General features: G+C 42.8%; 1 protein-coding gene across 2 annotated transcripts in view; it reads right to left on the bottom strand.

The window, feature by feature from the left end:
* The window catches only part of TASP1 (taspase 1), a 239,160-nt gene that overhangs the window by 43,658 nt on the left and 182,079 nt on the right, over positions 1-13,423 (bottom strand). For both annotated transcript variants that reach the window (XM_065892439.1, XM_065892440.1), the window contains one exon: positions 5,910-6,020. In XM_065892439.1, coding sequence (XP_065748511.1) covers positions 5,910-6,020 — 111 coding nt within the window. The remainder of the gene's footprint in view (positions 1-5,909; positions 6,021-13,423) is intronic.

Raw genomic sequence — 13,423 nt, 5'->3', positions numbered from 1 at the left:
TAAAAGCAGAGAGAAAATTAATGATTTTCAGCTGTTTCATTCCAGGAACAAGCATTTGCTTTGTGTTAAAGCAGTGATTTGTAGGCGGGGCTTTGCCAGCATCTCATGATCTGGGGGGTGGGAGTTGGTGGGATGGGTGTTGCAAACACATTCTCATCCAAATTGTCCTTTTACAACGCTGTTTGCAAAGGCTGTCTTCTGGGATCCGTTTAAACTGTCTCCAAATCTTCTTGTTCCCCGACACTCGTCATTATCCAACATTTCCGACCCATATTGTTTGTTTGTTAAGAGCATGTGAGGATATTTTATGTGACATTTCACTTTTCTGGAATAGTGGTCAATTTCTTTAAAAATATCTGCTAAATAATCACGAAAGAAATTCCATGTGGCACTTAATTTATTCCTCCAATAATTCCTGGGAGCCTACAATGGAGGGCGCATACAAAGCTGGATATGACCCAGTCTTTGCATTCCAGTGATTCACAATCTGGTGGTGTGATGCTCAGAGACAGAGGAATCTTCTTTAAGATATCTCCAACCCCTGTACCCTCCATGTGAGTCACTGGGGCTCCAGGACCTGTGATCTACTCCTTTCAAATAACTGAGTTCCAAAAAAAAGGTTAAGAAGTGCTGGCCTAGAGGGAGGGGCAGACATTTTAATACATGTCTAGGATGTCATGGTGACTGTTACAAAGGACAGAAATTATATGTTGCAAAAAGAGCACAAGGAAGGAACAAATCACCTGGGGAAAGGGCTTCCAAAGGATTCTGAGGAGATTCCTATCTGTCCTGGGCCTTAAAGAAGGAATGTAATTAGCTCAGGGCTTTCCAAGCACAGGTAATAATAGCATGTGAAAGTTACTGGGGGAAAAACATGACCCTTTGGAAGAAGACCAAGCAATTTGGAGTTGCCAGAACTCGGGTCATTGGAGATGAGTGGAGGAAAAGGAGGACTAGTAGGAAATGACACTGAAAGCATGTTCTGGAGCCAGATCAGGGAGGGCTTTTCCCAGCAAGTGATTTGGGCATTTCCCATCTATCTTCTAGGGAAATGTCCAGCAGAAGTAAGAGTGAGTGTGACCGTGTGTGTGTTTCCTCATTGAAGAATTAAAAGTAGGGGGCTTCCCTGGTGGCGCAGTGGTTGAGAGTCCGCCTGCCGATGCAGGGGAGGCTGGTTCGTGCCCCAGTCCGGGAAGATCCCACATACCGCGGAGCGGCTGGGCCCGTGAGCCATGGCCGCTGAGCCTGCGCATCTGGAGCCTGTGCTCCGCGACGAGAGAGGCCACAACAGTGAGAGGCCCACGTACCGCAAAAAAAAAAAAAAAAAGAATTAAAAGTAGGGAACATGGGAGTGACAGTAAGAGATACATGTTTTGCTTTATTTTAGCATACATAGAAAGTTATTCAACATTTAGCTTAAACTTGTAGTACACTAGTCACATATACTTCCGCGGCTCTTGTTTTGGCCACCATCCCTCTGATCCTGGGGTTGGTGTGGCTCTCTAAGCCACAATTCGGTCAGTTTCTCATTTTGGCCCTTTCTGCTTCAGGGCAGCCTGCTTCTCCCCTGACTGCCCCTGTTTCTGAGCCCGTGGTCAGGTTCTCTGGGCCACTACAGATGTATGATAGAGGGAGAGACGTCTGGTGGCAGGATGGAGGTGGGAGACAGATAAGAGGTGGGGAGCCTAGAGGTTGGGGAGGCTTAGGAGGCAGTCTGGAAAAGAGTGATTAGGGGCCTGCAAAGTAAAAGGGCGCCGATCACATTTGTCCAAGAGGACCCCAAAGCAGAGAAGCGGAATCACTGATGCAAACAGAAGTCTTGACAGCGTGAGCTTCCTAAAGATGCAACAGAGCTCCTGATTTGTCACTGTAGTTCTTTAGACAAACCAGAGGACCATTTGGCAGTGAAAGCATTTAAAAGGTTTATTTGTTATCTATCGCTGCATACATAAATTACTCCAAAATGTAGCAGTTTAAAACAATAAACATTTATTATCTCAGTTTCTGTGGATGAGGAGTTCAGGAGTAGCTGTGTTGGGTGGTTCTTTTCTCAGATCTCATGAGATTTCAGTCTAGAAATCTGCCCAGGGCCTCAGGCATCTGCAGGCTCACTCGGAGCTCAGACTGTTGGCAGGAAGCCCCAGTGCCTCGCTGTCTGTTGGAAGGCGGTCATAATTTTTTTGCCAAAGGGGCCTTTCCCTGGTGCTGCTTGAGTGTCCTTATGACATGGCAGCTGGTCTTTCGTAAAGTGAGTGATCCAACCAGGAAAGCGAGAAGAAAGGCCCACTGCCTTTTCTGACCTTGCCCTCAGAAGTCACACATTGTCACTCTGACATATTGGAAGAGAGTCACAAGTGGAGAGGAATTAAGCTCCATCTCTCTCTCGAACAATTTATGGACAGAGCACACATAACGGGGTCACACAAGAGGACTTTGAAAGTTCCTCTCTACCTGAGATTCTCCAACTGTATTCATGAATCGGTAAACAAAGGACAAACCTTGAAAGGGCATGTAGTTGAGTCATCCCACTCTAGAAGCGGCCCACTGGGGCCCTTGTAATTGATGTATTTGTCAAGAGGGGAGGCTGGGTAATGGCTTCCTGAAAACTCCATCAAGTAGCAACGGGGTCTGATTGAAACTGCTTTTGTGGTGTAATGGAAATGCTATTGATGATTTTCAGAAAAGAGTGAATACGGAAAAAGCTCAAGTTACAGTTTGTTTTGATTACACTATTCTTGGGACAAAAAAAGTGATCGAACAATATACAGCAGTTAAGTGTTTTGTGTGGGTTTTTTTTTTTAATTTAATTTGGGGAATTGTTTCGTTTTATTTTTATGTGTAGGACAGAAAGATTTCTGAGCCTCCTGGTTACTAGATATTACCAAACATTAAGGACCACGAGTTTACGAAGTTATACTTTCATGAGAGTTTTATAAAGTGATAAATGAGAAGTCATGGTCCAAACATGAAGCAAATTAAGTTGCAGCCTGATCTGGAGCAATTAACATGGTAAAGCACAGGAGAACCCACTTGAGCTTGATGTTTGAAACATTCTCCTTTTACAGGCAGAGGCTTATGGCAGACACTTCCCTTCTGATGGGTCTAATCTTCCACTACTGGAATCTGCAGTGAATACATAATCTTGATACTGTCAATGCTGGTATTAATTGTCACTGTTTGGGATCAACATCTAATCAGAGCATAGAAGGCAAGCTGCCTGTAGGACAGAATGCAAATGTTACTATCTATGACAATAATGGCATGGTTCCTAAGGGTTGAGGAGAGGGTTGGGAGTCAGGGAGGAAGAGGAAGGAAACTTACATAGTCCAAGGGGTGAGGGATGGTTGGCAGAGATGATAGAAAGCTGATGAATCAAGAAATAGTGCATTACAGTTGAAATAAAATATAATAAATATACGATTTCAAGTTAGAGTTCTCACAAAAGTCATGCGGAAAGGTGGTGGGGAGTATGAGCTATGTTCATAATTTTTTCCCCCAAAGGAGTCACTAGTTACTGGTTGAGAAACAGAAGCATAAGCACATTCTATAGAGTGAAGGTGAATCCCATGAGAATAACCAGAATCAGAAGCTGGCAGCTCTGGAAACTAGATGGCAAAGGTGACTTTCACATCTTCTTTCTATCCTTCTGTAGCACGTTTACTTTCTCACCACCCACTGAACATATGTAACTTTCTTAAAGCAAAATATGTAAAACCCCACGTCATCGGTAGCACCTATAAGTTGAGAGGAGCCTAAGTTCACCAGGTTTTAGTAGAAAAACTTCACAAACATCAGTCCCTCTAGCTAACTTTAACAAATGGCAAGATTTCACTTATTTCATAAATTGACAGTTTTCATTCTTCTCCTTGAGACAGAGAGTAGGAATCAGTTTACAAATTACTACCTTGGTGATAAAAACTATTTAATATGAGCTAAAATTCTATGACTTATCCTAAAATATGCATTTCTATACTACACCACCAAAATTGAAAGGACAACCAAAAAAAACCCTTACAATTTTCAGGATTAACTTGAATGGACAAGAGTCCAGGCTCAGTAAAGTACAGAAACTCTATTCTAGCAACAGTCTATGAAGCAGTTTTAATAACTGTCCCCCACCCTGCCTCCCAGTACTAAAGACTTATTCTGAGTTTTTATGGAAGGCCCAGGTACGTCCTCTGCATATTTTAAAAGCAAACTCCCTGCTACCTAACTGTGGAAGATATTCAAAGGTTTTGACAATGATTAAGATACCGAAGAAGCAAGTGGCTGCTTGCCTCAGTTTAACAAACAACGGCCATTAAAAACAAACAAACAAACAAAACATTTGCCAGGAGCAACCTGGCTACCAAGTGTCGTGGGTGGGAAGAGAACGAAAATATAGCATGAAAAACAATGAAGTTGGTGATCAGAGTCCAGGTGGAGAAAGACGCATTTCCTATAAAAGTGCATTGTTTTTTTTTTCTTTGACAAATGAGAGGAGAGATTTTATGAAAGTTCTTCAGGCTTTTATAGAAAAAATAATTTTTTTTCTCATAAGAAATGCTCAGTCTTTTATTTTACAGACTTATAAAACGTCAAGATATGTAGGGACTTGTACTACAACAAGGCACAACAATCATACAATACAGACCAGGTACCAACTATACTTGATAAAAGGAATTTTACACAAAGAGCTGAAGTACTACATCCCTGAGAATGACTTGTAGTGCTTATATATAAAAAAAAAAAAATGTGTAGAGAAGAATGGATAACTACAGAGTGCTATAACCATACGTAATGCAATACTACACAGCAATGAAAGTGAACAAACTACTGTCACCAGTAACGTAGATGAATCTAACAGGTTTAACATTTCCTTGAAGACATTAGACACCAAAAATACATATTCTATGATTCCATTTATACAAAATATAAAATCAAATAGAACTAATCATGGTGTCAGAAGTCAGCATGGTAGTTAACTTTGAAAGGGGTAGAGACTGGGAGGGGTTATGTGGGAGCTTTTAGAGTTGCAGTAAAGTTCTATTTTTTATCTAGATGCTGGTCACATGGGTGGGTTCTGTTTGTAATATTTGCCACGCAGTTGAAGTTAACAATTTTTTCTGAGTGTACACTTCAATTAAAAAGTCGACCAAAAAAAAAAAATAACATATAGGGCTCCCTGCTAGTTTATGTGGCACCTTTATGCAGATTTTTTAAAGTGCGCCCCTCTGGATGAATGAATTAGAAAAAGGCACCCCCGTGGGCAGAGGCAGCCCCACAAGTTTGTGCCTTGGCAAATGGAGGGTGGGCTGGGCTCCATCCCCACTGGTATGCTTTGCTAGACACAAAATCACACGTCTGGATGGACATCTGCAAATCTGCAAAATACTCATGGGACCCTTCCATAAGAAGGGCAGGGCAGACATCCTTATCGTACAGATGAGGAAGTGGCATAGAACACTGAGAATGATGTGCAAAGGCATCACAGCTAATAAGCCATGGAGCCAGGGTGGACTTCTAGGCCAGTAGCTCTTCACATGGTTCTGATTCCTTTTGGGGAGGGGAACAGGAAGAAGCTTCTCTCTATGTTACTGTGTATATTGTTATGGGTCATCTCAAACGCTCTGTCAAATAAGGCAGGGGATAAATACATGGTCCGATAGTCTTAATATTGGGCTTTAGTAAAGGTGCTAGGTGCTAAGTCCATTTGAAAAATATGCTATAAGCATATACTCCAAAATGAATATTCACCTTGTAGATGTTGACCTAGGCAAAAAGGGCAGTGGAATAGAGATGTTTACATATCAACAGAGCATCCTGGCCCAACCGTAGGTTAAAATGATCGACTTAAGGATATAAATCTTTCCATCTCTTGGAAAAAATGAAAGAGAAAGACACCCACGCAATGTGTTTGTCTAACTTACCCAGAAGCGTCTGCTTATTTGGGGAGGAGTTAGGCTCTGCAGAGCATCTGCAGGATCGGAGGACAATCACTCCTCCGAGCACGCCGTCTTCGCTGGCCAGGAAAGGTGAGCCTAGGCAGAAACGACTCGTGGTCATTTTCAGTAATTTTACTCTTTTCCCTTTCAATTTTCATTTGATTACTGGAACAAACGTGTGGTATGAATAAGCTCTTGAAAGATGCCCATTTCTGACACTCGCCATTGTTCGTACCTTGTGCAGGCGGGATAGCAAAGGCAGGCTTGTGCCCGAACAGGCAAAAGCAGTGCCAGACGCCTCCAAGAAGACATGACTGGGGGTGGAGTGTGCATGACCGTATTCAGAATGGAATTGGAAACACTGCCAGATTAAAGGCCCAAAACACAAATACAGGAAAAAATGCTCAGCAGCTCCCTTTGATCAGCTCTTAGGGATCACTTACCAGGCTCTCCCTGCTGTCAGAGGCATGCCACCAAAAGCTTTGATTTACTACCTTAAATTCAACTTTAAACAATAAGCCACAAACTTTATTACAGACATTTAAAAATGCTCCTGATGGATACACAAAGAAGGGTGAAACTGTATTTCTATTATGAGAGTCTGGTGGTTAGAAACAACCATGCTTCGCAGAGATCTCACACAAACTAAACCATTGTGAGCATTTCAGGAACGCTGCTTTTTAAAACCCCTCATTTTTCCTCCCCAGGGACATCTTCTTCGAACATCTGGCATAGCAAGTGAGCACGTGGAGAACAAATGCAAAATGAGCCCAAGCACTATCAAAGAAAGTAATAAAAATAAAAACCAACCAAATTGGATTTGGGGGGAGCTTCTGGTTAAACTCAGTAGATTAAACACATGCATTTATCGCCACTCCTTTCTCAAATCCCAGTAAACTGGGGGAAGGGGAAGGGGAAAAAGGCATGGCCTAATAAGGACGGAGAGAGAGACAAGAAAAAAACTGACCTTTTAGAAAACAGAAAGAAGAGGGACAAGCAGTTGCTCACCTAGTGGACCTGGGAAAGCTGAAACCTAAGCTTCCATGGGGGGGTGGGGAGCCTGGTTGGAGTCGAGGGACACCTGTAAGAAGCCATCCAGTTTTGTCATAAAACCGAATAAAGGACCAGAAATCGGAGGCATCAAGTTCTTCTGAAGGCAGGGGTGCAGGGTGGGCCTGGAATAAAGATGGTTGGTCAAGAGTGTCCAAAAGGAGCCTCTAGACCAGGGGTCGGTAAACTATGACCTGCCTGCTCTACAGCCTGTTTTTGTGCTGTCTGCAAGCGAAGAGTGTTTATTTTACATGTTAAACTTTCTTTTTTTAAGAGAGAGAAAAAGAGAAGGAAGAGGAAGAGAAGAATATGTGGTAGAGACCACAGTGTAGCCCACAAAGTTTAAAATCTACTCTCCGGCCCTTCATAGAAAAAGTTTGCCGACCCCCGACCTCGAGCCCCAGATTCCTACCTAGAGAGGAAGTTGCTCCTCCCTAACCCTAGAGAAAGCAGGACATTTACTCTCTAGAGATGCTGAACCAGAGGGACTTGAGACTTGGGGTCATCAGGCTCAGCCCAGGGCAGACGGGAGGGTCCATGCTGAAAACAGGGGCTAAAGGGGAGCCTTTATGTTAAACAGTAAAATAACCAGCTCCCTTCACTCACAGGCTCTCAGGATGCAAGAAGGTAGGCTGTTATCCTTCAAGCAAGAGACTGGATAATTCCTTTCCAGTCTCAAGAGTATTTCCAGTCTCAGTTCCAACCAGCTCAAGAGTAAAGACCTATTTGAGAGAACCTAAAAACATAGCGTGTCCTTGCCTTGTGGGGAGGGCTTCCAGATGACAAGTGTGACTCATACACAGAAGGTTTTCAGTTCAGCTTCTCGGTACCTAGACAACCTAGGATCACTAGTTGTTTCCATTAGGCCTCCAGGAAACACAGAAAGCAAACAAGCAAAAAGATAACAGAGGGAAAACTTAGGCAAACACTTTGATCAGAAGAACAATTAAAAACAAAATGGGGAGGTGGATTCCCTGGAGGTCCAGTGGTTAGGACTCAGCGCTTTCACTGCGAGGGCCGGTTTTGATCCCTGATCGGGGAACTAAGATCCTGTAAGCTGCATGGCGCAGCCAAAAAAAAAGAAAAAGAAAAAGAAAAAAGAAGAGAAACACAAAAAAGCCAGAATGAGAAATGAGAGAAAAAAAATTTTTTTAAATCAGAAGAACAGGCCAGAAGATCCAATATCTGAATAAGAGGAATTTCCAAGAGAGAAAATAAAAGAAATGAAAGGGAAGAAATTTCAAAAAATAATTAAAAAGCAATTCCAACAATTGAAGGATGAGTGTTCAGACTGAAAAGGCTCATGAACCTCCCAGCACAACACATGGGGAAAAAAAAAAAAAGAGTGCCATGAAGACATATCACTATGAAATATCAAATACTGAGGAAAGAGAGAAAGGTCTAAAAATTTCCAAATGGGGAAAAAAGATCACAGGGAAGGCAAGGGGATCATAATGGCATCGGATTTCTCAACAGCAACACCGGGAACTAGAAGATTAGGAGGTATTATCTTCAAAATGCTGAGAGAAAATTATTTCCAACCTAGAATTCTACCCTTGGCCAAAATGTCCATCAAGCGTGAAAGGAGAACAAAGCTCAACAAAGTCTCAAAGAATTCACCTCCTGTGCATCTTTCTCAGAAAGCTGTAGGATGAATGTGCCTCAGCAAAATGAAGGAGCAACAAAAATAATGAGAAAGAAAAGAAGAGCTGCAAACAGGGGATCCAAAACAAAACAAAAGTGTGCCTGGGTGACACACGGCTACACACGGGCTTGGAAAGCCCAGACCAAAACAGCAGAAAGCCGGAGGAAGCTGGAAAGGTATTTCCAAGGAGGGGAAAAAAATTAAACATACAAGATACATGTTGCATTTGAAATTATTGAGAAGAAATGTTTCAGATTTTGTGGGAAGACTGAGAATGAAAGAGTGATTGGTATAAAAAAAAGTGAGGCAAATATTAACTGCAGAAGAGATAAAAATTTCTACAGGAAATGAAATAGAATCACAGCCCACTACGTAGCTCAGATGTCAACAGCTAGAGTAAAAAATATAAACTCGCGATACTGATGAACTGAAAAATAGGGATATAATACATTAAGAGGAGAAAAGGCCTGTGTGGGTGAGTGTAGGTTTGAAGTTGGAAGTATAAAGGAACTATTAAGTCCTTGCCTTCCCTGGAGTGAAGATGATAACATCTAAATCTGATATCCAAATAATATTTAAAATTGAAAAATCAAGAAATAGTAGTATAAGCATGTTATATTGAATTATAGATGTAAGTTTGAGAAAAAATAGCTAAGAGAGTTAAAAGTAGTAGCCTCCAGGGAGAGGAAAACGAGGGGGTTGTGGAGGGTTGGGACAGGGAACTACTCATTTTCAGTGTAAGCCTGGGGGTACTGCTTGTCTTTTTAAACCACACACACACATTGCTTTGTAAAGAAAAGCAACACAGATTTATGCTGTGGAACTAGGGTAAAGTATTTACTCCTCAGCCTCTTAGACAAGAGGGAAAGGAGACAGGGAATTAACAGTCACTGAGAAACTACCCTGTGTCAGGCCCTAGTTCCATGTTTTCATGTTCTGTAGTTTAATTTTCAGAACCACCATGAGAAGGCATTTAATGATCACCTTACAGATGAGGAACCTGAGGTTCAGAGGGGTTCAATGACAAGTCGCAGCCACACCACAGTTGAGGAGGAAGGCTTCCCCCCACGTGTCTTGAAGCCCATGGTTCTGCCTGCTTTGCAGCAAAGCCTCTCAGGAACAGGAGACTCGGGATAAGCTTACGTCCCAACCGCCTGCTGGAGAGCTCCACCCCACCTGCACTCAGTCTTGGCACCTCTACAATTGCTCCTTTCTCACCAAATCTGGTCACTTCTCCTGGGGTCCTCACAGCTCACCCAAGCTCAGAACCTTCTACCTCTTCCCTCTCCAATGACTCAACTCTTCAAACCACATCAAGGCCTGTCAGTTCTCTGTGGGTGCACCTGTGCCTGCCTCTGCCCCATCACTCCCACCGACAGGACCCCCATGCACTCTCCTTCCTGATCCAGTCACTCACCTCTTAGAGAAATTAATCCAATGAATGTATACAATGTGCCAGGGCTCGTTGGGCACTGGGGACACAGCAGTGAACAAATGAGGTACCTGCTCACATCGAGTTGAGCAGGTTGGGAGACAAGTAATAAAGTCACAAATCAACAAGGAAATCCACCCAGTTAGTAGGAAGTGCGGTGAAGAAAATGAATCCAGTCGAGTGTTGTAGGGCGTGACTGGGGCTAATACTTTATATCAAGGGTCGGGGAAGGCATCTTTGATAAGACGCTAACCATGTGAAGATCCAGGGAAGGAACATTCCAGGTGGATGAACCAGCAAATGCAGATACCCAGAGGTGGGAAGGAGTCTGGAAGTTCAGGAAATAAAAGGAGGCTAGAGTGGCAAAGCCAAGTGAAGGAGGGGGAGGGAGGGTAGAACCTGAGTTCAGAGGGAAGCGGGGCCACGTCACATAAGGTTAGAAAAGGCCCAGCAAGGAGTTTGGATTTTTCTCCAAGTGTGATGAGAAGATGACAGAGGGCTTTAACCAGGTCAGTGATGGTTTTTATTTGTGTTTGTAGGAGGTTACTCTGCTGTGCAGAACAGATGGGCAGGGCAAGTGTGGAAGCAGGAAGCCACTAAAAGAGCTTGGCTGTGAGACTCCAGTGGCTTGGGTGAGCCTGGTGGCCGTGGAGACGGTCAGCAGAGGGTGGGTCTGGGATATGTTCTGCAAGCAGAACCAATATGGTTGCTCATAGGATGGATATGGGCATGGGAAACTGACATCAAAGTTTACTCTAATAAGAAATATGCACCCCAGCTATGATCATACCGTTAAACCATTCAGATATTTTCAATGACTCCCAACTGCTCACGGAATAACGTCTAAACTCCTTAGCCGGGCCCAGACCTCCTCTCTCTTCCCAACCTATCTCCCTATTATTTTTACACAGCATGTGCTCCAGCCAAATTGGACTTCCTATATTCCATTTCCCCAAGACTTCCCCCGGGCCCATTGTTGTGAACTGTCCTTCCCAGCTCCCTCCTCCTCCCCTCCATGAACTGAAATCTATTCTTCAGCTCCAGGACCTTGTATACAGACCCAAGCTCTTTGGGGTCAGAGTATCTGATTCACCTTTGAGGCCCTCTTAGAGACTAACAGAGTACTTCTACTTATTCACCACCCTCCCCTATCCCCAACCTACACACACACACACACACACACACACACACACACACTCCTGCCTACACCACTGCAGTGCAGTATCAAGGATGGAAAGATGGTACATGTGTGCTCTGAAAGGGGGTGGGGCCCCTGGGCACCGTGGAAGCTTAAATCAGGGCTCCTCACCCTTGATATGCATTCATTCAAAGAGTCAATGATACAATGATTAAAGTACTATATTTGAAGATTCCAAAATTTTCATGGAAAGTAGTCAGATTTCATATTATCACTGTGGTGTTTAAAAAAAAACAAAACAAAACGACACTGACTCAGACCGAAAACCCTGTTTTGACTCTCAAGGTAGTAACTGTGTGGTCTTAAGCAAGACATGTTAAAAAAAATTCTATGCTTCAGTTTCTTCTTTAATATCCAATTATAAATCATGGATATTAAAAGATATCTTTCTTGGTTGTTGTGAGGGTTGGATTTATATATTAACTCTGTAACCTCTGAGGTGCTATTTAAACATTTGGTGGTAGTAATGTTAAGGGTAGGAGCACACTTCAGCATTTTGCTGGTTCTCAAAGATTATCATGTTGAACAAGATCTATTACTGTACTTACCTGGTTAACCTTCTACATCGGCTGGAACTAGTGCTCAACTGACATTCGGTGATTGGATGGTCGTGGTGATAGAGTATCAATTTCCCAAGTTAAAGTGTTAAACAGTGTCTGTATAAAAGGAGACACTTTCTTGTTCTTCCCAGTAGGAAAAATTAACATAGAGTGACATGTTGGGCTCTGTGATAAGTGCTTTCTATAATCAAATAGGGAATTGGGGGAGGGGGGGCAAAAATTAACTAACTAAGACAATCCAAAGTTCCATGTGCAAGTAGGTGCATAAAGTAAAGAAGACTAATAGAAACAAAGAAATAATAAAAATTAAGCTTCATTCACCCTACTAAAATATCTCAAATTGATTCTTTAAATGCCCAAATCTATAACTACCATGGAATGAAATTATAATTACAGATACTAAGAAACATATTCACTGTGATCAAATGTGTGTATCTGGATATTAAGATTGTAAATCCAGACTGTAAACAAATGAGATACCTGCTTACTGTATTTGTGCCATATCTTTAAGAATGAAGAATTTGAAGAAATTGGAAAAGAAGATCCCTGTAAGTATTAAAGTAGAGAAGTTAGCGGGAATTTAACCCATATTCTTTTGATTGCTAGTGCCAGAATCTCAATTAGAATGATTTTAAGTAAAAAGGAGGATTCACTGGCTCATAAAATCCAAGAAGAAAAAAAAAAACAAACTTCTGGAAGGGTGGGGATGTGATGGGTTTCAGGAACAGCTGGAAACAGCTTCTTCTCTATGGATGGTAATGGCCATCTATAGATAGGTCCAGAGCTGTATACCTGATACAACTTTCGCCACCAGAGTGACTTCTTCTCTTTATCAGGTTTCACATTCTCAGAGGCCATCAGACTTCGAAAGATAGGGAAATCTGACTGGCCTGGCTTTGCCTAGGGGTTAAGCCTAGAGCAATCAACTTTATCCAAGAGTCCAGTGAAGCGGGGTCATGCATGGACAGACAAATCCACAGATGTCCACAAAACACAAATGGATAGAAGACAGGCTACACAACCAGGATACTGGTGCTGTCTACTCGAACTTGGACAAGCCACTTTATCTCTCTGAACCGTGCTTTCTTCCCTCATCTGAAAAACTGAGAGACTGGACTAGTAACCTCTAATGTCTCTAACAGTTCTAACGGGCAGTTTTTTCAATTTTAAAGATTCGTGTCTCCCCACCAGCAGCAACCAGCCATTACTGGATGCCAGCAAGCCAAAACATTAGAGCTTTTGCAAAACGTGATACAACACTTCCTCTTCAACATGTGAGAACCTATCAAGAGAGTAATTCTGTAGCCAGAAGGCAGCTGCTATTCTTCTACCTTCCCATCACATTTAACAAAGAATCTCTGTCTTTTATTTTGTTCTCTGTTTGTTTGTTTTGTTTTTTGGGTTTTTTTTGGTGGTACGCGGGCCTCTCACTGTTGTGGCCTCTCCCATTGCGAAGCACAGGCTCCGGATGCACAGGCTCAGTGGCCATGGCTCACGGGCCCAGCCGCTCCGCAGCATGTGGGATCTTCCTGGACCGGGGCACGAACCCGTGTCCCCTGCATTGGCAGGCAGACTCTCAACCACTGCGCCACCAGGGAAGCCCGAATCTCTGTC

This window comes from Phocoena phocoena, chromosome 15 (assembly GCF_963924675.1).
Source record: "Phocoena phocoena chromosome 15, mPhoPho1.1, whole genome shotgun sequence".
Classification (NCBI taxonomy): Eukaryota; Metazoa; Chordata; class Mammalia; order Artiodactyla; family Phocoenidae; genus Phocoena; species Phocoena phocoena.
The sequence above is the reverse complement of the archived record's forward strand: the minus strand, read 5'-3'. Positions and strand labels throughout refer to the sequence as shown.